Below are 24,402 nucleotides of genomic sequence, written 5' to 3' on the forward strand. Positions count from 1 at the left end.
ACTGGAAGAGATCTGTATTTGTTCCCATGCCAAAGAAAGGTGACCCAACAGAGTGTGGAAACTATAGAACAGTATCATTGATTTCACATACAAGCAAGATTCTGCTGAACATTTTCCAAAAATGATTAGAACAGCACATCAGCAGAGAACTGCCAGAAGTCCAGGCTGGGTTTAGAAGGGGTCATGGTACTAAGAATATTGTAGCTAATGCCAGATGGATTTTAGCTGAAAGCGGGGAATACCAGAAGAATGTCTATCTGTGTTTCGTTGATTATGCAAAGGCGTTTGTGTGGATCATAACAAACTGTGGCTGACTCTGAGAAGAATGGGAATCCCAGAACACTTGATGGTGCTAATGTGAAACCTATACTTGGACCAAGAGACAGCTGCTAGAACAGAGCAAGGTAACACCGAATGGTTCAAAATTGGGAAGGGTGTACGCCAGGGATGTGTCCTATCTCCATACATTTTGGATAGGTGTCCCTTATCAGATAAGTCACTGTCAAATATTTTTTTCCTTGTCTGTGGGCTTCTTTTTTTCCCTGTTGGAGAAGTTACTTGATATAGGTAAGGATTCAATTTTTAGAGGGTCCTATTCATCTACTTTACTCTTTCCTGGTTATAGGTTTCTGGTTATGTTTTGAAGTCTATTTATGCCATCTATTAGAGCTTTTAGAACTGTTCCCACCAACAATAACAGTTCAAAGGGACAGCAAACAACATGCTGTTGGGAATGTAAAATTGTACAATCACTATGGAAGGCACCCTAGTGCTTCCTCAAAAAGCTGAAAAGAGACCACCAAGAAAATATATAGATAGATCTTGGAGAGGGTGAAACCAAGTTTCGTTTTGGAGGCAAGGGTTTTGAAGCTCCATCTCACATACTCTGGGCACCAGGCCAAAAGGGACTGGTCCTTGGAGAAGGACATCATGCTCGGAAGGAGAGGAAGATCTCAAATGAGATGGATTGATACAGTAACTGGGGCAAATGCGGTTGAAGTGTTGGAGTCAGTGAGACTGGTTCAGAACAAGTCAGGTTTCGGACTGATAGAAATCATCAATTTCATCATCTTTGGATTTAGTGTCTGATGTAGATATTTGATTAATAGTTGTATTATCAGTTTTTCCTTGTACACATATGGATATTATCCTATCACTGAAAGCACTGTACTTCAAGACAGAGCATGAAATGTTCTTTTTTGATGGTGAATGTGATCCCATTTCTCTTCAATGTCTCATGCCTGGCACAGTAGGTCATATGATTATCTAATTAAAAATTATCAATATGGACAGTCCATCTCAGCTCACTAAGGTCCAAGATCTCAATCTACATTTAATTTCTGACAACTTCCAATTTTCCTAGATTCCTAATTCATTCATTCTGTGTTCTATCTATTAATAGATCTTTGCACCTGTTTCGTCTTACTTTTGAGTCTTGCCAAATCAGTGAAGCTTTACTTCATCTACATCATTAAGGACTCTACTTGTCTCTCAGTTTACCATTTCATGGTGTCTATGTGCTGTTCTAATGCCTGAAGCTATGCTACTGGTATTTTAAATACCAGGAGGGATATATAACCAGTGGACAGCTTTCAGCAGAACCTCTGGACTAAGGCAGTCTAAGAAGCAGGGCTGGTTATCCACTTCTGGAATAACAGGTCCATGAAACCCTAGGAATAATGCTGGAACGTTATCTGACGTATGCTCGAAGATCAGGCTGGCAAGGACTCCAAAGACAACTGGTGAGGACCTGCCATTTATTTATACCACTGTTGTCAGGTGCCATCGAATCAACCATGACTCACAGCAACCCTGTAAACTACAGATCTGAACCTTGTCCTATCCGGCACCATTCCCATGATGTTTGTCATGCTCAAGCCGATTGTGGTTGTCACTGCGTAAGTTCATCTATCTCAGTGAGGGTCTTTCTCTATTTCCTTGATCCTTTTTAACTTTCCCCCCAAGGACTAATTCCTCCTGAAAAAATGACAAAAGTGTATGAGAGAAGTTTCATATCCTTGCCGCTAAGGAGCAGTCTGGCTGTACTTCCCTCAAGACAGATCTGTTCTTTCGGTAGTCTGTATTCAATATTCTTCACCAAAACCACAATGTAAAGACATCAACTCTTCTGTCACCATAATACACTGTGTAACTTTCAGATGCATATGAAGCTACTGAAATACCATGACTTGTATCAGGTTCACCTTAGTCTTTAAGATGACGTCCTTGCTCTTTAGAACTTTGGATAAGTCCATGGCAACAGATTTCCCCAATGCAAAACACATCTTTGGATTTCTTGAAAACTGCTACCATGAGTACTGGTTGTAGATCCAAAGTAAAATGAACTCATGGACAACTTCAATATCTTCTCATTTATTATGATGCTGCGTATTGGTCCAGTAGTCAGGATTTTCTTTTCTTGATTTTGACATGTAACACATATTAAAAGCTGTAGTGTTTTATCTTCTGCAGTACATGCTTCAAGTTTTCTTCACTTTCAGCAAGCTAGGTTGTATCACCTGTATAATGCAAGTTGCTGAGGAGTCTTCCTCTAATCTTGATGCCACATTCTTCTTCATATAGTCCAGCTTCACAAATGTTTTGCTAAGCATGCAGACTGAACAGGTATTAGGTATGGAGAGAGGATTCAACTCTGACATACACCTTTCCTGATTTTAACTATGCACTATGTACAGCATTTTAAACGACACATGTGCGCATAAGCAGAGCAAAGTGTGCAGGAAGAGTATAACAGTATAGCAACTGAAGGAGCTCCATTTCTGCGAAGACAGGAAAAGACAAACTCAACTGTACAGAGAGATTATTTAGTCCCAGATTAAGGAGGCACTGAATTTTCCAAGACTAAAATGAAGGAGACTAAAGTTTCTAAGTGTATAACTATGTACTGAGGGAGTTCAAGCCTTTTTCTTTTTTAATCTCTGCTATTCATTCTCCACCTCTACGTCTAACATGTATTTGAAATTAATGTGTCAGAAGAAAAAACAACTTCCTGTCCTCCAAAATCCCCAACTCTTTGAGGTAGGGAATTATTTCATAAATAATTTTCTTTTCCTTAAATTAAATAAGGTCAGTCTTTCAAGTCCTCTATAGAAAGTATACAATTTTCAGAAAAGATATATAAATTTAGTTATGGCAAGGCCCAAAATAAGAAGTTAGTAGCACCAGCAAAAGTTAGCCTGTAGGCCACTATTGATTAGACTTGGTTTGTCCTGGGACAGATGGGTATTTAAAAGAATGAGAGAGTTCTTTCTGTATCAAACCAACCATAAATGTGGCCCTTTGTATCTCAAAACTTCCTTTTTAATCTAGTCTCTGTGTTCCTAAGTCAACTTGAGGGGCAACAAGCTGTCTCTATTTGGTGGTCTGACTTGACTCTAACCGACTACACTTTCAAATTCAGTGTCATTCATTCCTAAATGGGAAGTTTAGCCACTCTAAAAATTGATATTTATCTGATTTTTTTTATCACTTACACACTAAAATCATTACTTAGCTTCTGAGCTATTCAAAGAGGTTATAATCAATGGATGACCTAATGAAAAGAGGTTGCAAGATGAGGATCTCTAAATTGAAATAAACTGTGTGTACAGACACACTCACACGTTGCAGTTCTTATTTCTATTGTCCCCATATATGTGTCTGGATAGACTGCCCACCCTTCTCCTAGGGACAGACTAACTAGCAGATTTTAAACCATGTGCCTTTGGGTTTGCAGTGCAGCTTCTTACCACGAGGCCATGAGAGCTCTTCATAGTCACATACGAACGCATATGCCAGAAAATTTTAAATTTAAATATAATATTTGAATATTGGAAGACTTAATATAAAAATCTAGATTCCTGGATTCTCTGGAAAATTTTCAAGATATGGCATCACTGGCTATGTGCTCTTTAGTGGAAACAACGAGCAGGAGTTAACAGCAGCTATACTCCTCTGTCCAGGTCCCATTTCCCCCACGTCATCCTGTTTCTTTAACAGTGAGCTAAGGGTCAGGGTCCATTTCCATTTAGCATCTACGGTCCAGTTTACTTGATTGACTTTTATTGTAACAGTGGCTGCTATATATATATATATTTGCGTCTGTGACCTTTGAATGTAAATAATAAAAGAGCAGAGACCTCTTTTATTGTCCTGTATTTGCGGGGCCAAGTTCAAGAAGTATTTACTGAATGAAGAAATTTTTATTCCAGAAGAATAAACTTAGAACCAAATTAGAAAGGAAAACAGCTGATTATATACCAAATTCCAAAGGCAAATTGAGGGGGGTATAAAATTCTATAATTTTATTAATACAGGCTCAAAGTTAGGACTAAAATTTCAAGTACTAAGATCCAAAGGGAAACAACAGCCACCAATCCAAAAGAAGAGCATATTAACAAAATCTGTAATAAATACGTGCATCATCCTTCCCTGATACATCTGATTCACTAATGAGGTGATTATACTTATACACGTAATTATAACAGAAATCAATTTTATTTTCTCCCTTTATAAAAAATACACACAAACTATATTTTCACTGAACAAAAACCTGTAAAAAATAGGAAAGTTTAAAAGATATCAGTAATCACGTTACTTAAGTTACTATCACGACCTTCTGATGTATGGTTTCACTGACGTTTTTCTAAATCCTAGATACACACACATGCGGTTTAGTGTTATCACTCTCACTTATTCTCACTGCTCTTACACTGAAACCAACCCTGACCTTCTAATGTGTTCTGGAGGCTGTAAACTGCAGTGAGGAGCCTGCCCATCCTCCTTCAGAGCCACTGGTGTGGCCTTTGGGCTTGCAGAGTGCATCTCCCGATATACTATATCATCAGAAAGTCACTTAATTGCTAATCTCTGATCTCAGAACAAGCCATTTAAGTTATCCAATAACTTACTTTTTTTCAAAGTACTGCATTAACCATTTCATTCCAAGAGGTTAAATCAATCTTTTTTATAAATCATAAAAGGAGAACAGGTTTAAATGAAAATGTGAACAAAACTAGTCTATGACAGTAATTGAAGAAAATTATTACAGAGGCAGTAAGGTTAAATGGAAAGAAGATAGGACTCAAATTCTGAACCCTGCCCCAAGCAGTTCTGTGACACTGTCTAAGCTACTGAAAGGCTCTCAGGAACCCACCTACTTAATTTATAAAATAGAAACAGTAATAATCTGAGAGACCCAATGAGAATTAAATGAGCTCATGGATAGATTGCAAGGCATATGATAGCTAACAGCTACGTTATCACAATTGTTATCATGATTATACTACCTTGCTAATGTCTCATCTAACAAGCACTGAAGTGGTTGGATAAAAAAAGTCAAGAATGACACTTAGAGAATTTAACTGACTTATGATTTTTAAGAGAAATGAGTGGACTTTTCTACCTCTAAATTTATGCTGCAAAGTTTGATACTTTTAAAAAGTGGAATGTGAAATCATCTTAGATGAGACCATCAAGCATATTTATAAACTAGGAGATAAAAAAAAGACATAGGTGAGGAAATTATGTGAATAATATAGTCAAAAGAACTTGCCTTTTGTAGAGCAAATAATAAATACCATTTTAAGAAATGTTTTCAATTAACAGCTCTAGCCTTTGAGCTGTGGTGCTGGAGAAGAGTATTGAGAATACCATGGACTGCTAGGAAAACAAACAGATTTGTTCTGGAAAGGGTTAAACCGGGTGGCTCCTTGGAGGCAAGGATTCTGAGGCTCCGTCTAACATACTTTGGACATGTTGTGAGGAGAGACCGGTCCTTAAAGAGGGACATCATGCTTGGCAGGGTGGAGGGGCAGTGCAGGAGAGGAAGGCCCTCTATGAGGTGGATTGATTCAGTGACTGGGATAATTGGGATGGGAGTGTCAGAGACAGTGTGATTGGCACAGGACAGAGCAGAGTTTAGGGCTCTTGTACATAGGGTCGCTATGAGTCGCAAGCGACTCGATGGCACATAACAACAAACAAAAAGCTCAGAAGAAAATTACCAATATCTACACAATATATTTATGTTAGGTTACAAAGTGCCGCTGAGTTGAGGATGACTCATAGAGACTCTATGATCAACAGATGTGAACCCTGTCCTGTCCTACACCATCCTCATCATCCCCAACACACTGGAGGCCATTGCCACAGCAACTATATCAATTCATTTCGTTCAGGTTCTAACCCTCTTTTGCTGACCCTCCACCTTTCAAAGCATGATGTCCCATTCCAAGCAAGGAAGAACCTTTCCAATGTGCGTGTGTATATATAATGCTATCTAGAGCAGTTATGTCATTGTAAAAGAGGTATTTTTAGAGTATATCTCTACCCTATTTTACTATGTCAAAAATCACAAAAGCTAACCTAATCTAAGCTGACCCTCCAGTGAGTCTTTGGAGACTGCAATCTGTGCAGGAGGAGACTACAACCTTACTCCTTCGGACCCTCTGGTGAGTTTGAACCTACAGGGAGGTGTCAACTTTGGGCTTGTGGCACAGCTCTGTATAGAGTATGCCATCATTTGAACATTTCTAATAAATATACAGCTCACATTTTATACCAATTGACTAAATAATTTAGTGAAGACACTAAAATTCATTTCCATGGAAATGAAACAAATGTTTCACTTCAAAAACTTAGATAATTCATAACTGAGTACTCTGCTAATTCTCAAAATAGTAGCAACTGATAGTACAAGCACTAAGGATGGCAGTTTAGTGTTTCCTCAAAAAGTTGAACACAGAAATCCCATATGACTCAGCTTATTCCATTGCTAGGAATATACCCCAAGGAAACAAAAAATGAGACACAAATGCCATTTTAGGAATGTACTGTCAGTTCTCAGTCAGTTGGTTTGGTGGTGGTGTTGGTGGGCATTCGGGCTCTTCCATTTTCTTGCTGTTGTGAAAAATGCTGCTGTGAACATAGGTGCACATATCTCCTTTTGTGTCTCATTTTTTATTTCCTTGGGGTATATTCCTAGCAATGGAATAAGCTGGGTCTACAGAGGAATTTAAAGAAATAATATATGAGCAAGAGCCTATGGTGATGAAGGAAGAATTTCAAGCTGCTTTGAAGGAAATAGCAAAAAATAAGGCCCCAGGAATGGATGGTATACCAATTGAAGTATTTCAGATAACAGATGTTGCCCTGGATGTGCTCACCAAGTTGTGCCAAGAAATCTGGAGAACAACCACTTGGCCAACTGACTGGAAGAGATCTATATTTGTTCCCATTCCAAAGAAAGGTGACCCAACTGAGTGTGGAAACTACAGAACAGTGTCATTGATTTCACATGCAAGCAAGATTCTACTGAAGATTATCCAAAAACGATTAGAACAGCTCATCAGCAGAGAACTGCCAGAAGTCCAGGCAGGGTTTAGAAGGGGTCGTGGCACTAGGGATATTGTTGCTGATGTTAGATGGATCTTGGCTGAAAGCAGAGAATACCAGAAGAATGTCTATCTGTGTTTCATTGATTATGCAAAGGCATTTGACTGTGTGGATCATAACAAACTGTGGCTGACTCTGAGAAGAATGGGAATCCCAGAACATTTAATTGTGCTAATGCAAAACCTATACTTGGACCAAGAGGCAGTAGTCAGAACAGAGCAGGGTAACACTGCATGGTTCAAAATTGGGAAGGGTATACTCCAGGGATGCATCCTGTCTCCATACCTTTTCAACATGTATGCAGAGCAGATTATCCGAGAGGCTGGGCTCTATGAGGAGAATTGTGGCATCAGGATTGGTGGAAGATCTATTAACAATCTGCGTTATGCAGATGACACAACCATGCTTGCTGAAACTGAGGAGGACCTCATGCACTTGCTGCAAAGGGTCAAGGACTGCAGCCTTCAGTATGGACTCAATGTCAAGAAGACAAAGATTCTCACCACTGGACCAATTGGCAGCGTCAGGATGGATGGAAAAGAGATTGAGATTGTTCACAGCTTCAGTTTGCTCGGCTCCACAGTCAACATTCTTGGCAACAGCAGTCAGGAAATCAAAAAGCGCATCGCGATGGGAAAGTCTGCTGTTAGCGGCCTCTCTAAAGTACTCAGGAGCAACGGTGTCTCTCTGGAGACTAAGGTGCGCCTGATACGGGCCATGGTATTTGCAATCGCTTGTTATGCATCAGAGAGTTGGACAATGACTAGGGAGGACAGAAGGAGAGTGGATGCGTTTGAGCTGTGGTGCTGGAGAAGAGTACTGAATGTATCATGGACTGCCAGGAAAACAAACAGATTCATCTTGGAGAGGATTAAACCAAGCTACTCCTTGGAGGCAAGGATTCTGGGGCTTCGTCTGACATACTTTGGACATGTTGCCAGGAGAGACCGGTCCTTAAAGAGGGACATCATGCTTGGCAGGGTGCAGGGACAGCGCAGGAGAGAAAGACCCTCTATGAGATGGATTGATTCAGTGACTGAGGTAATCGGGATGGGTGTGTCAGAGGCAGTGCGGTTGGCGCAGGATAGAGCAGGGTTTAGGGCTGTTGTGCATAGGGTCGCTATGAGTCGAAAACGACTCGACGGCACATAACAACAACAACAACAACAACAATGCAGCACTAGGAACAATGACTTCATAAAATTCTATATGTACCTTGTGAGAGACTGGAAAGCATTATATGCTGAGTGAAATATCTCAGTCAAGTCAAAAAGGACAAATATTGCATAAAGCCACTTCTGTGACAAAAGTGGAATAGCTGAGCAAGATATGCATAAATATTCAAAGACATGCATAATAACTTTGAATATAATATGCAGATAAAATATGCACAAATATTCCAAAGGGGAAGGGGAAGGCAAGGAGGAGGAGCGGGTTAGGGTTAGGGTTAGTGTTAGGAAGGCAAGAAGGAGGAGCGGAAAGAAGGGGGAAACACACTGGGATAAGAGAGGCTGGTGGGTGAAGACGGGGTCTGAATTATTTGGGAAATGTTCAATGGGAATTTGAAAAGCTAGAGTGATGACACAGGCACAGAGCAATGGCAACTGATGATAAAAGATATAATGCACATGAATGAAACAAAATGTACATGAATGGTTGTATAAAACACAAAGTTCATGTATAAAACATGCTATTCCAATGATTATATGCAAACCAATTTAAAAAAATAAGTAACAACTGAACTACTTAAGCAAATTTGTCTAACAGTCCCATGCTCTGATTTATCAAGACTAAGTAGTCTTGGTTAAGGCTACATAAGCCAATATCTGAATGTGAGTATGTCTGGTGTATCTCTTTGCATCACTGAACTCAGAAAAATTTAGAAAATACTTTGATATTAATTTATATATTCTTTTTATCCCTCTTACAAGAATAAAATGAGATGGCTATTATATAGGGATAAATTTCCTAAGAAAGATAAAAAAGTAGAAGGCAAAGAGAATTTAACTTACCTCTCTCTTTGCAAAGGACAAAAAGGAATTCAGCAGCAATTTGCTTGACACCAAGGTCAACATGTGTCATGAGGCGCACCAACTTATTTCTCACAGTTGAGCCAACTTCAGGCCGATTCGTCACATCCCTCAAAGGTGGTAAAACCTGAAGGTACAAATGCAAGAACTGTCATCAACTGAGTACCAGAGTAATGAAGGATTATACCATGTTGCTCAGTCTTGCAATGGCTCTTGGGCTCAGCTGTCTAAGAATGGAAAGACAGAAAACATTTTTAAAAAAAATAAAAGCAAACAAGCAAAAACATATTAATGTCATTGTATGCCTGTAATAATACTTATTTGAACAGAATCGTCTTCACTTTACCACCACACATGAATTAACTCTGGCAATTATTGTTGTGACGTCAAGTTGGAAATGACCCAAAGCTGATTTTCTAGTGAGTTTTCAGAGCAGTAAATTGCTTAGGAGAACACTGTTCATCCTTCTCCCACAGAAGGGCTGGTGGATTAAATCATGGCAACAGGTTTACTTTCTAAACGCAGTAGTTCAATTTTTGGCAGCTAAGTGAAAGGTCTATAGTTTGAAAACACTCAACAGCTCTGCAGGAGAAGAAGATGACAACCATTATATGCTTAAGAAAACCCTACTGGACAGTTCTATTATTTTACCTCAGGTTGGAGAGTTGAAATATTATCAATAACTCATAATGAGAACAATTGCCGGAATATATGGTTTACATGTATTGTCTATAATCTGTATTGCTATAAAGTAGATCACATGGATAGAATCTCCCGTTTATACACAAATGCTCAGAGGAGATATGTAACTTGCTTCAAGTCTGTTTATCACTCTCTCATTCACTCACTTACTATTCCATTTACCTAGACTTCTGGTTCTTTTCCTATTTCATTAGTTGCTTTGTGCCTATCTCTTTTGTCAATTCCCTTGGTCTTTCTGATTTCTAACTGTTAGCATATTCAGGGGTTCAGTTGTTAGGCAACTTTTCATCATTATTTTCACTCCACTGGTGATCTCATCTAATTTTATGGCTTAATATATAGTTGATATGACTCAGTTATAATTTCTTGATTACATTTCTGATCTCCAGACTTCTGTTATTGTTAGGTTCCACTGAGTCTACTCTGACTTATGTATCAACAGTATGAAATACTATTCAATCCTGCATCCTTCTTACACTCTCTGTAGGGCTCAAACCCATTACTGCATTTTGTCAATCCATCTTGTTGAGAGTCACCTATAAGCACCTCAAATTTAACATGCCCTAAGATTCTTTTTTTAAAAAAATAAAACTTTTAGTTGTGATTTTAACAAACATTTACAGAGAAGTTAGCTTTTCATTCATTCACTGTTACACATTTTAACCCCTTTAGTTAACTCCCTGTCCCTCCCCCCCTTTACATATTTATTGCAGCACTAGTCATAATAGCAAAGATCTGGAAATAAGAGGGTGAAGCCAGTTTGCTCCTTGGAGGCGAGGATTCTGAGGCTTCATCTGACATACTTTTGGGTATGGTGCAAGGAGGAACAAGTCACTGGAGAGGGATATCACGCTTTTAATCTTTGAAATTTGCCTAGAATCTAATACTTTTTCACTCTCAGCTCAACTCATCTTTGTCATCAAATTGGAGCCAACTAGTGGCTGACTCTCCTGGTGGGTTTTCAGAAGCTGTAAATCACAGGGGAGTAAATGGTCTGTATTTTCAAACTGCCCAGCATCTAGTGGATTTGAACTGCCTGCATTTGGAGTGGCAGCACAACTCCTTACCCAGTAGGCCTCCAGAGCTCGCTGCCTCCTTAGTATTACCAAGTCCACACTACCCATGAGTCTCACCTAGACTATTTTAGTCTCCTCTGTGCTCTCCCTATAGATCCTCTGAATGTCAAATTATGTCATTTCTTCTCAAAGTCTTTTAAGTTCCATAGCTTCTCATTTCAGTCATAGTGAAATACAAGGTTAAGTATCTCACAAGGCTCCCATGAAATTTAGTTCCCTGTGACTTTTTCTGACTTTATTTCTACTATTCTTCTTGCTTAACTATCTGCATTTTTGGTCTTAACCCCTTTACTCTTCACTTTTATCTTCCTCGAAGCACCCATTACCAATGGACAAAGGGGATTTATTTGCTTATGATCTGTCTTTTCACAATAGTAAGCTCTTTGGAGGCAGGGAACTTTTTGTTTACTACTCATTTTCTGTGTCTGGCATACTACTCCAAGTGTTCAATAAATACATGATAACTGCAAAACAAAACTATTTCTGCAAAACTGTTTCATGTAGTATTTATCAAGTGCCTTCTAGTCTTCAAGTCACTATCTGTTAGGATCAACTTGATGGCAGTAGGCCTAATTTTTAGTTCTCTTCTCTACCTGCCCAAATCCTGAAAATTTATGACTAATTTCATCTGGGTAAACATGAAATGGGTTTAATAAGGTTTTCACTAAAGAATACAATAACCAGCCAGGACTGAAATAACACTATTATCAAAGTTAATACTCTGTTACACTTTATGTCTTTCTTGGTCATCAATCTATGGTTCACCCTCTTCAGTAAAAGAAAGTTTCCTTCTGTACACTTGTATTATTAGTTAGTCATGAACATACTATGTTTACTATAGTGTTTCTTGAGAACAGGGAGTGGGTGTCACAACCTTCTTCATCTACATACTGTATGGTAACTAGCTTTGTATGAAAAAGGTTTTTCCTAAGTAAGTTTCTATTTCCGTAAGATATAGCCAGTCTAGTTGAACTTGGAACTCTTAAGTATTTTGACTTTTCATCAACTCTGCCTCTTTAAGGTGACTTTTGTTAATTGCTGTCAAGTTGACCCAGACTCATGGAGACTAATGTGCAGAGCACACAGTTCCATACAGGCTTCAAGGCTGGGACCTCTCAGTTACCACCCAAGTGCTTAAGCGTTTGCAAGGAACATTTAAAAAGAATTAAACTTAGAAATGACCTTAATTTACCTAAAAAGTAAATTACTTTGTGGAAATAATTATCCATGCTTTTATGAGTGGGAAAATCTGCTGTCAAGGACCAGAGTGCCCCCCACTCCCCAAAAGTGTCAAAGAGCAAAGATGTGAATTTAAAGACTTAAGGTGAGCCTGACTCAAGCCATGGTATTTTCAGTTGCTTCATATGCATGTGAAAGCTGGACACTGAATAAACCAAACCAAAGAAGAACTGATGCTTTTGAATTGTGATGTTGTTGAAAAGTACTGAATATATCCCATGAACTACCAAAAGAATAAAACAAATCTGTCTTGGAGAAGTACAATCAGGGTGTTCCTTCCTCTCACATACCTTGGATGTCTTATCAGGAGGTTCCAGGCCTTAGAAAACAGCATGTTCAGAAAAGTAGAAAGTTGGGGCGGGGGAAGGAAGACTTTCAAAACAATGGATTGACATAACGATTCCAACAATGGGCTTGAGCACGGGGGAGAGTGTGAGGATGGTTCAGGACAGGACAAGGTTTTAATCTGCTGCTCAGAGGGTTGCTATGAGTTGTGGTTGGCAGCACCCAATAACAGCAACAATATATTCTCCCAACAGACTGTACGTTCCCAAGTTCCTAATTTCAAATTATTTCTTATCAGAAGTATCTACGGCATGTTCTGCACACAGTAAAGTGCTTAATAAACCCTGAACACAGAAGGAAAAATGAACCTGATTAACTTACTAGGGAAATTTTAAAAAGAAGATAAATTAACAGTTAGGGAAACAGTAGTACTGTGTATTAGAATGTGTAAACAAAAAGAATAGGTTGGAATGAGGGATTAAGTGAGTTTGGAATGTATTAAGCTTAAGGTGACTATCAGGCATCCAAGCGGAAGTGATGAGTAGGCAGACAGTTATAAAGTCTGGAACTCAGGGGGTAGGTCCAAGATGGAAATATAAATTTGGGAGGTAAAGGCATTAAGAAAGTTCTCAAAACCATTAACAGCTGAGCAAAATCACTAAAGACACTGAAACAGAGGCAAAGAGTGAGTCTTGACACTTAGGGCACCCAGATATTGGGGATGGGAAAAGGAGGAAGAGTGAGCTAAAAAGACATTCCCTATTGTGTCCTAGAAAACTAAGGAAAGTATTATGTAGAAAGTATGAAACAGCTATGAAGAGTTCAGGAGATAATCAAAGGAGGGGAAAACTAATATACAAGATCAGTATTTTCCTCAATGTAGAGAAAACTCTCCTGAGGAATACTAGATAAAGAAGAGCAGAGAAATAGGGCTAAGGGGCTTTTGTGTTTGTTTGTTTTTTAAATTTCATTCATTCATTCATTTATTTTGTGCGTGTGTGTGTGTGTACATGTACTGTCAAATCAAATTTGACTGGTACAGGAGGAGATGGTCCCTCCTTCTCCAGCAGGATGTCTGGTGGATACAAACTGTGTACCTCTGGAATTGCAGTGCAGCTTCTTGTGGGACTTTTTTCTGTTTTTAAGATGTAAGATGTGTTTGGGCGTTGACAAAAATTATCAAATATATCTTAAAAAATTATTTAGGGGAGACAGAGAGGCAGCAGGAGGGAGAGAGAGGGAGAGAGAGAAAAACCCAAACGCAAGAGCTGACTGGTCGAGAAGGTGAGAAAGCATGGCACCCAGGGCATGAGTGGAGACTGACCACAGACAGGAGCAAGGCTGTTTTGTCCACTGTAAGAGAGAGGAAGACAAAGGATGCCGTAACAAGAGGCAAAGAGATGAAAGATGAAGTTTACGCTTAGTGTAATTTCTCAATGTAGAAGGAAAGAAGATCAACAAGTCAGAGTGAGGCGAAGTGATATAAATATTAAGGGTTTGAAGAGAAAGGAGTTGTGAGTTTGCGGAGGGTCCACTTGGGGCTGGTGGTATTAACTGAAAAGCAAACTAGTCAATACAGTTATGTTACACTCTGTCAACATGTTTAGATGCTTGGGTGGAGGCTCAGAGGATGCAGAAAGTGGGATTTAACCAGATCATTGAATTCTACCAGGTGAGAATGATAGAATATGTATGACAGAACACCACTTGTTAAAGATGTGTGTCAAGGATTGATTATTTCAGTTATTAATCCCAGATAGAATCCAGAACGACTAAGGAGGGAAACAGGAACATAAGGTTAACGAAAGCAGGTGTAGACGGTAGAGTGGGAATACAGGGATGTTAGACTATTTACGTGGGGATTAAAGAGTGTTGGATTGAGGGTACTGAAAAAGAAAAGAGGGCAGAAGTGGGGCTTGAAATTGAGATTTTAGGGATCAGTTTCAGTTATAGTTAAATAATAAAGCTTTAGATTTGAAATTTAGGGTATAATTTAAGAGTTTAAAGTAAAAAGTCATCTTTGAGTCTTTTCTTTCTTCCTCAATTTGTATCTCAATACAGCAGCAAGTCTACAAGGTCTACCGTCAAAATACACCCCAAACCATGAACTCCATCCACTACTGTAATACTTCAATTCTTCATAATCTGCCTTCGGCCACTGTAGTCGTTTCTAACTGGTTTTCTTGAATCCACTCACACTCTCTACTGTCCATCAGACTGATTTATGTAATCAAGGCATAACCAGGTTCCTATGTTGTTTAGAAGAGAAGCAAAAATCCCACACAATAGTAAGCCATTGCTTGCTTATCTCTCTTAGTTCATCTACTACTCCACCATTTATACAGTGTTGTTTAGCTACACTGGTCTTTTTCCTTAAACAAATTAAAGCATCCTGTCATCTCAGCTATTCTGCATTTTTTTCTAATAAATTTTTCTTCCAGATATTCTCAGGGTTCCCTTTATTTGTTCTATTTTTTACTCAAATGCCACCTTTCATACTGATCTGCTACCCTCCTAAATCTTCCTTTCCCCTCTTTTAACTTTCTTCAAAACACTTAACTACTATTTTAAACTATATATACCTTAATTTATATATATGACTACTTGTTTAATCTTTATCCTTCAATATATTTTTATAAAAAAATAAAAGGTTTTAAAAAATAAGCAGAAAAAGCATATTGTAGATTTTCAAAGTAACACTTGTTGAATGAATAACTTAAAAATATCCAAAATTATTCATTTCTTGATTAGAAAGACTTCAAAGATTATAATAAACTTTTCTGAAAGAAAACAACTACAAGAATTCAAACCAATTTTTCTTAAAAGAAAAAAAAAGAGATACTTATAAAAAGATTAAGATGCAATGTGCAATCATTAGTTACCTGATCTTTGAGAAATTTTCTGATGTTTCGATGTGCTCGGGAACATTCAGTTAATAAGCTGAGAACTGGAGTAAGACCCTCTCTATAGCTGCTTCCCTGTAAAGAAAATCAGTCATGCTTATTTGTTGAGTATCTAACAGTAGTAGTATTTCCCTCCATGTAAAATGGTCTATTGATGTGCTTTTCTGGGGGGACTGGGAGGTGGCTTATTAACCAAGGCTTTACAAACTTTTAAGAATTATTTCCTCTATATTATTTCCATCTAGTTAGTGATTTTCATGTTAGTCCTTATTTTTGTCTCATAGATTTTCTTATTATTTTCTAGGGCTCATACTATTCGTCAATACATAGTTTTAATGAGGCAAAGATTTCAGTGATCCACCCATGCTAACCTACCTTTTAATATACCTACATGAGCAACCAAGTGACACATTACAGAAAATAAGTCACCCACAAAAAATGGAAGGTTAATGTCTTGTAGGTATTACTGAAAGTACTTTGAGGGTAGGTGTGACTTCTAGGACTTTCAAAGTACCTAAATGAAATAGTAACTAATTTTTCAGAAAGAAGCCATAATTTTGGTGTTTTATCAATAAAATTTTCATGATTAAACAAATAAATTCACTTTGTTGTAGCAGGTGCTACAAATGCTAGAAGTCAGTCATGAAAAGCTTAGGTTAGAAAGCCATGTTCTGTGGTGGGTATTTGTATGAGTGGCACATTTACATTCATTACAAACATCTTCCCAACCTCTCCATCTAATTATCAGTCTTACCTTGTCTATTCTCTTTTCCATAAAATTGAGTAAAACATGAATGGCCTCCATATTCATACCATTGTATGCCATGGTATTATTTTCCAAAACAGTTTCTTTCTCAGCTGTTTTATCACTGGGCAGTTCATCTAACGTTGTTGCCTCTTGGGCTGTTTCTTCATGGGTTAATGGACAAATGAGGACATCCAAACAAGAGACCGGAACATTGCTTAAAAGGTTGACTGCATTGCTGAAAAGCAATTTAAAAACAGACAATATTTTAATTTGACTGGCTAGTCCTTTAAAATGAAAACATAATAAGAAGTTCAGAAGTGAATTCAGGAGTCAATTAAAATGTTTTGGTTTTTTTTTCCCGAAATGATCCATTAATATTAGTTGGCATTTACTGAATAGGTTGAAAATAAAGAACTGTTTCAAGTGCACATATAACAAATAGGAAAGAACAGATGTTACATGGACAGACACAATCACACGATGTCATGTCACTTTCTTAAACACTAAAATAGGAATGACTGAGCTTCAGTGACATTTAATTTTATGATGACAATAATGCTACCTTTGGATTAAACCCTTTTGTGGGTCCACTGGTACTCTATTATTCCTTAGATTACAACATAAACCATTTGAGAAGTACAGCATATAAGCAGCTTATTTCACAGAGGCAACACAATTAAAAACCAAATATTGTAGGATTACATTCTATTCCTTAGAGTTGTAGTAAACACAAACTTAAAGCCATCTCATTTTTTTGTTAGACATTTTCAGAGAAGGTAGTGATTTCCATTCTTCTTCTTTCATCATTAAATCTCTTTTTTAAAAAGCCGTAGAACTGTTTCGAATCTCCATCCGTTCGAGTATGTGCTTCTAACATATGAGCATGTATCTACACCAGTAGGGGGAACCCAAAGACTGTCTTTTTGCCATTCTCTAAAACTCTTGTTCCCTTACTGAGTGTCCAGGAGATGAAAATGAAGTTAACAGTTTAAAAAAGGACATGTTCTCAAGTAACAGACTTTTCCTCTGCAATATTTCAGTCTTTCATCTAAAAGAAGAGATGGTGTTCTTAGCTTTCAGACTCTTCTAAGCTTGTGTCTCAGAACTTCCTGATAAACAGCGCTGGAAAGAAAGGCATTACATTTCCTAGTGACAGAGAAGCCGTTCTAAAAATAACCACATCCTGACTAAAAATAAACTCTGGCAAATGTAATCTAAAAGCCTAACTACTTGGAAACCAAATTCAGGGATTAATCTATCTGATGCTTCCTTAATTTGGACCATAGTAGTGCCTTTTAATTTGGGATACGATAAAATGAAATGAAGAAAACCAGAAATAAAATACAAAGATTTTCTTTCCTTTCCCCTAGAAGTATAGCTTATATCCCTAAGAATATTTCCTTTCTTTCTTTTATAAATAAAACATTAAATAATAGTAAGAGAAAAAAAAGTCTTAAATGGAAATTTAATAGAGTGTTAAATGTAAAGTTGGATTCCTAGCGACTAGACAAAGAGATCAAAACCTGGCTCAGTGCTGTGCAATGTAGTCTCTAAAACGTTATGCAAAAATGGAGGCTGTTATTATTGTTCCTGTTTTAATAGAATTTATTTGCCAAATATATTTACTCTAAATTAAAAAAAAACACAACAACACCAAAACCCCAAACAAAAAACCAAATAAACACATATCTTTCCCACTAGAGACCCTGCTGGAAGCCTGACACCCATGAGCACATAAGGTCTCACTGTGGCAGAGTCTTCAAGTCTAGTTCAACTCAATTCTGGAATTTTACTGAGCTCGAATGTCTGACAAATACTCAATCTCCTGACCCCTCCTGGTCTCGATTTCCACTCCCTAACAATTTTGAGCTGAAGAGCCTTGGTCACATACAAGTTGGAAAAGCAGAGTACTTAGGAGTCTCTGGGTGCTGCATGCACCACCTACATAGTCAAGCTTCCTGGGGCCACCCAGACACCCTCCTAAGAGGGGACTCTAAGACCCTAAGAAAAGGGGACACCATGCAGTCCTTTCCGTCTTTCCCAATGACTCATCATTGGACAAACTAACAGCATAGTAAAAACTGTTTTCAGTATTGCTGTAAATGCAAAACTCTGGCTAACAGGACCCTTAGTCAGTAGTAGCATACTATGCCAACAGTCACCATCCCACACAGAGTCCCTCCCTCCTCCTGGTTACTTGGAAAGAATCAAAACTCTTCCAATAGAAGGCTTTCTCCACAAACTTAAAACAAAAATTTTCACCTCAAGCATCTGCAATTCCTTTATTACAGTTAAAAGTATGTTACTTCTTCTGTCTTAAAACCTTGCGAACTATTAAATATCATATATTCACTGAAAAGGAAAGGGAGAAAAAAATCTATGTTGAAAGTCCACTGATTGCCTGAATCTAGCAGAGACCACACTGAATAGTTAAGATGGTTCATTTCGTTACAAGAATGTCCTCTCTTTATAAAGAAAAGAATTTAAAGTAAGTAGTTTCTAGGAATTCGGTAAATTTAAGAAACCCAATGTAGTTTTGGTTCAACAAATATTTGGAAGTTTCAGGCTTTAAGAAAAGTTCCCCTTTTCTCATCTTTTATTAACAACTGGGTTTCCAAACAAATACAAAATTAATTTTCTGGCTCACTATGTTTGAGCTATTCTTTTTAAGTAAGGAAGGCCAGCTTTCTGAGCTCTGTCACTTCCCTGACAGTTTTATTTGTGGTAGAGAGTGTATGAAATTCTCCAGCTACCAGGAAGTCAGTGACTATGCACAGATCTGCACAATGGTGTTTGCATTCCTACCCCAGGGGGGAGAAGTACTGTGTATATTACTCTCCCCTTTTCAGCTTCCTCCAGATCATTAATCACCAGACATGACATCCTCCAGCTCCACTCCCAGCCCCCTCCTGATATGCAGATTCAAAAGCAAGGTCTATTTAGAGCTCCTTAATGCCGTGATTAAAGCCATGTTAGTTGTGGGAGAGGGAAGACAATCTAAAATCCCCCCCCATCAATCACTGGCCTAAGCACAATTTAATACCCCAATATTTTGACACAGAAAAGACAGACAATAAGGGAGATATTAACGGTACACAGCTATCAACACATCTTTCTGGGCAAATATATCTTCTTTACATTTGGAGCTTACAAATATTTTTTCAGGTTTAAAGTTCATTTATATGAATTTTATCAATCTCTAAATGATTTTTAGATGTAAATTCCATGTTCAAGTAAACATAATTCAATTCAGCAATTGAAAAAAGTGCCATGAACCAGGCATTGTTTTAAGCAAACTTTGTGAAGAAAATGAAGAGAAAATTCTCTAGCATATGGTCTAGAATAGGAGAACAGTCAGCAACAACAAAAAACACATGAAGCCACAGGCCAGTTTAATGGCTGCTCCTTCCTGGACCCCGTGTGGCAACACTGACAAATCACTGAAGGAAGCAAAGTAACTCAAGGTCCGCTTCATAAGTTGTGACTGTGAAACATTAACAGCTAAAGAAAGGGTAGGTGACTCTGCTAGAAGTTGTGGTTGAAAGCACACATTGATGGTTTCAGTGCATGTAAGGGAACTTTGGCTTGCTCTACCTGTCACTTCATCTTTGGAAACCTTATACAGATTTTAAGTTAGAAACAGTCACTGATGAAGAGAAATGTTATGTTTGGTCTGGCATATGGACTACAAGGCAAATGACAGCTGGATGTCACACCTCTTTGACAAAGCCTATGGACAACATAACTGTTCACGGTGACTGATGCCAGACTGAGAATAAGACAGCAGAAAAAGAAATATTTTCATAAAACTTTGTAAGTTTTGTTTTTTAATGTAATTAAGTGAGAAGAAGATAGAATGAATTATAACCAGAATGAATTATAACCAGCTTTCCTATTTTAATTCACCTTAAGTATTAGATTTTGTAGTTATAAAAGCATACAGTCTTTATTTTGGTGAAACTATAACACATCAACTAAATATAAGAAAGCAGTTTACAACTCTTTATCAACTTTATAAAAATGTTTCCAAATCCATCTTATGTATTATCTGATCTGAATGAAGGCAGAGATCTCGAATGACTAGTGTTAAGGCCACACCTCCCATTAGAGAATCTGGGTGTTGTTTATGTACCGCTGAGATGGAACCAACTCATAGCTGACCCTCCAGCAGGTTTACAGAGGCAGTAAATAAAGCACATGGGAGGAGACTGCCCATTTTTCTCCTGTGGGGAAGGTGACGATTCAAACCATCTGCCTTTGGGTTGGCAGCACAACTCCTTAAGCACTATGTCACCAGATCTCCCTGAAGATCTGGTAGTAGAATCCATAGTTTATTACTGTAAGTTATATGGCCAGATAAACTAGAGAGCATGTGGCTATCTTATTTATAAAAGGAAAGAAACAGGAATATGTAGGGATAAAATAGAATTTAATTGCTTGTTGAATGGCTTGTTTTCAAAGACAGTTATTAATTTTATAAAGAAATATTTAAACTTATGATTTATTGAAACACACTGTAAATGAAGTTTTTATCTCTATTCTGACTAACTAGAAAAATAAATGAAAAATCCTTTCTTTTATTCTTTCATGTTCTAAGGAGAATGGCCTTTGTAATATTTAAAAAATAATAATGACCTGCAAATCTCTGCCTGTAGCTGCACTAAAACATTCTTTAGAATTTGTTCTGAACCAAAGAAAATGAGCCTGCTGCCACATTACACGGCCCCAGGAGGGCGCCATTCTCTCAAATAAGCTGCAATACTATAGCCAGATAATGGTTCTGAATGCCATATGGATCATCATTATTTTCTAGAAAACTACTGTATTCATATAGTTACTGTAATTAATTCCTAAAAGATAGGAAGTGCAGGAAAATGTGAACTTGCACTAATCATCAGGAAGATCAGAATAAACTAGTAAAAAACATGTTGCTTTAAGACAACTGAGTTAGCACCAAGTACATACTGCAGACTGGTCGTTTTTACAAACATCTGTCAAGTAATCACGTCACAGCATAAAATACTGTGTCATGGTCAATGGGAATTCAGAGATGGAGAAAAGGAGCGTCCTCAGTGAGAAGGTAGTAAGTCAAAGGCATTCAAATTGGCAAAGAAATAGTAAAACAAACACTAGGTGCAAATTATATCATGCTCTGTATCTATCCAGAAAACCTCAATTTTATTCAGTTATAAAATCACTGTACTAATTCAGAGATTCAGCATAGTGAATCAATATGCCATATGAGTTCTACAATAGTCAAGATACCTTTGAAAAAGGGAAAAAAAAGAAAAGTTCCAGAGAACTTTGAAAACGAATTAAGGAAACAACACCATTTTACAATAACCACGCAAAGGATGAAATCCTTAGGAATAAACCTTACCAAAGACACAGAAGACCTGTACAAAGAAAATCATAAAACATTACTACAACAAACGAAAAAAGACCTACATAAATGGAGGACTATACCATGTCCATAGACTGGAAGACTTAACACTAAAAATGTCAATACTAACAGTCATCTACAGATATAATGCAATCTGATCAAGAACCCATCATCTTTTTAAAAGAGATGGATAAAGAAATTAACAGCCTCTGAAAACCAAGAAGGTCAGTTATGAATTGGTTTGACTCAACGGCAATAAGTATACTTGGAACTTTAATATGGAAGGAAACAGACTTTAAGAAGCAAAGTGATACCAAAGAAGAAAACTTAAGGAGGAGGGATCTCACATTTCCTGATTTCAAAACCTACTACAAAGCCACAGTAGTCAAAACAGCATGGTACTAGTACAATGAGAGATAAGTAGACCAATGGAATTGAATTGAGAACCCAAAAGTAAGCCCATCTAACTTAGCTGATCTTTGAAAAGGAGAAAAAAAAATACATTAAATGCAAAAAAGATAGTTTCTTTAAATGAATGGTGTTGCCAAAACTATCTGCAGACAATGAAAACAAGCCATACCTCAGAACACATTCAAGAACCTAAATGTAAAACCTAAAACTATAAAAATCATCAGAGAAAATAGGGGCAAACTCAAGGGCTTAATCTATGGCATCAAACACAACTGAATATGCACAATTGGCAGAGAATAAATTACATTATTACAAATTGTTAGAGAAGGGGTGGCTAGTGAATACAACTGCCAGACCTTTGGGTTAATAGGATCACATCACCAGATCTCCCCAATAAACAGATATCAAATATGTGATAAATGCATAAAAGGAGGTAATGTATAGGAAGGGGCTGATGAGCACAATGCCACTGAAGAGGCACTGAAACAATTAGTCCACAGAATTCACGGACATACAAGCCTCAACGTCCATGATACAGAGGCTGGAAGAACTAGACGGTGACCAGCTACCTCAGTGGACCACTTTAGAGTGAATCACAGTGGAAGATCCTGCGTAGAGGAAGATACGGAACAAAACTAATAACCAAAAAGGGCAGGCTTACTAGTTCAGAAAAGACTAGTTGAACCTCTGAGACCAAATTTCCTCTAGTTGCCTACTTTTCCAAAATTTTTCAAATTAATTTAATACGCCAGATTTACCTGGTGCTTAATTTTCAACCAAACAAGTGCCTTCAATATGGATTACATCTCAACATCAAGTAAACAAAAATTCCCACTGCTGGACCAAGAGGTAAAATTATTATAGATGGAGAAAAGATTGACATTGTCCACAATTTCCTTTCACTTGGATCCATAAACAACACTCATGGGCTAACAGTCAAGCAGTCAAAGGATGTACTGCATTGGGAAACTCTGCTGTCAAACACCTTTCCAAAGGGCTAAAGAGCTAGGATGCCAGCTTAAAGACTAAGGAACACCTGAAGCAAGCCATGGTATTTTCAACTGTTTCCTCTGCATGTGAAGGATGGGATAATGTGTAACCACAAGGCTCAACACAGTGACTCTGGCAACACAGAAGAGACTGAGGACAGCACAGAGTTGGGCAGGGCTTCATCCTGTTAGACAATCAGCCAATGCTGACTTGATGTTGTTGATGGTACCTAACAACAAAAACAACCTAAGATGAGTGCTAAGTCCAGAAAAGCACTCAAATCTTAGAATAACCAACCATAGAAAGTCAAAAGGGCACCACTGAAAGATAAAGCACAGGAGGCAAGAAGGGAGAGATAGGATAGAAGGATCAATGAAAACAAGAACCACATTTATAGTATAACAAGATAAAGGTAAATAATCCAACTGAAAAAATGGGCAGACACTTCACCAAAGAAGACATTCAGATGGCCGAGAAGCACATGAAGAAATGTTCAAAATCCCTACCTCTAAAAGAGCAAATCAAAACAGCTATGAGATATAATTTCATCCCAGTCAAAACAGCAAAATTTAAAAGAACAGCAAGCAACAAATGCTGGCGAGGTTGTGGAGAAACCGGAACCCTTATTCACTGTTGATGGAAGTGTAAAATGGTACGGAGCTTTCTCAAAAAGTTGCAAATAGAGATACCATTTGATCCAGCAATTCCACTACTGGGTATATACCCTAAAGAGACCATAATTGACACCCAAGCAGATATATGCCCACCCATGCTTATCATGGCTTTGTTCACAATAGCAAGGAGTTGGAAACAACCTAAGTGCCCATCAACAAACGAATGGATAGAGAAGATGTGGTATATTCACACAATGGAATACTACGCTGCATTGAAAAACAAGAAACACATGCAATATTATTCAAAATGATTGACCCTGGAGGACATTATGCTGAATGAAGTATCTCAGAATACTGCATGGTGCCACTGTTGTGGAACAGGACTGACTTCAGGATTTGGGGGAGACAGAAAGATGGGATAAATAATGTATACTTCATTGGAACAGATAAGGGATAAAATTGTTTTAAAGGGATATGTGATTAGGTATTTTTCTTATGATGGGAGTCCAGAGTGAAGGCTACATAGTGAAGCAGACCTGGGGGGAAGGATTATAAAACAATAAAAGAATCTTTCTTTTAATTTTCAAAGAGGGGCATGTACTGGGGGGAGGTGGCAGGGAGAAAAG

At 37.8% G+C, this 24,402-nt stretch overlaps 1 protein-coding gene across 1 annotated transcript in view; it reads right to left on the reverse strand.

Moving 5' to 3' along the window:
- The window catches only part of RIC8B (RIC8 guanine nucleotide exchange factor B), a 154,035-nt gene that overhangs the window by 37,554 nt on the left and 92,079 nt on the right, over positions 1–24,402 (reverse strand). The window contains exons 5-7 of the mRNA XM_006897539.1: positions 16,385–16,613; positions 15,610–15,705; positions 9,408–9,552 (exon numbers count right to left, since the gene is read on the reverse strand). Of these exons, the coding sequence (XP_006897601.1) occupies positions 9,408–9,552; positions 15,610–15,705; positions 16,385–16,613 (470 nt within the window). The remainder of the gene's footprint in view (positions 1–9,407; positions 9,553–15,609; positions 15,706–16,384; positions 16,614–24,402) is intronic.

Source organism: Elephantulus edwardii, unplaced genomic scaffold (assembly GCF_000299155.1).
Source record: "Elephantulus edwardii isolate Elephantulus edwardi_28Jun2011 unplaced genomic scaffold, EleEdw1.0 scaffold00211, whole genome shotgun sequence".
NCBI classification, from domain to species: domain Eukaryota; kingdom Metazoa; phylum Chordata; class Mammalia; order Macroscelidea; family Macroscelididae; genus Elephantulus; species Elephantulus edwardii.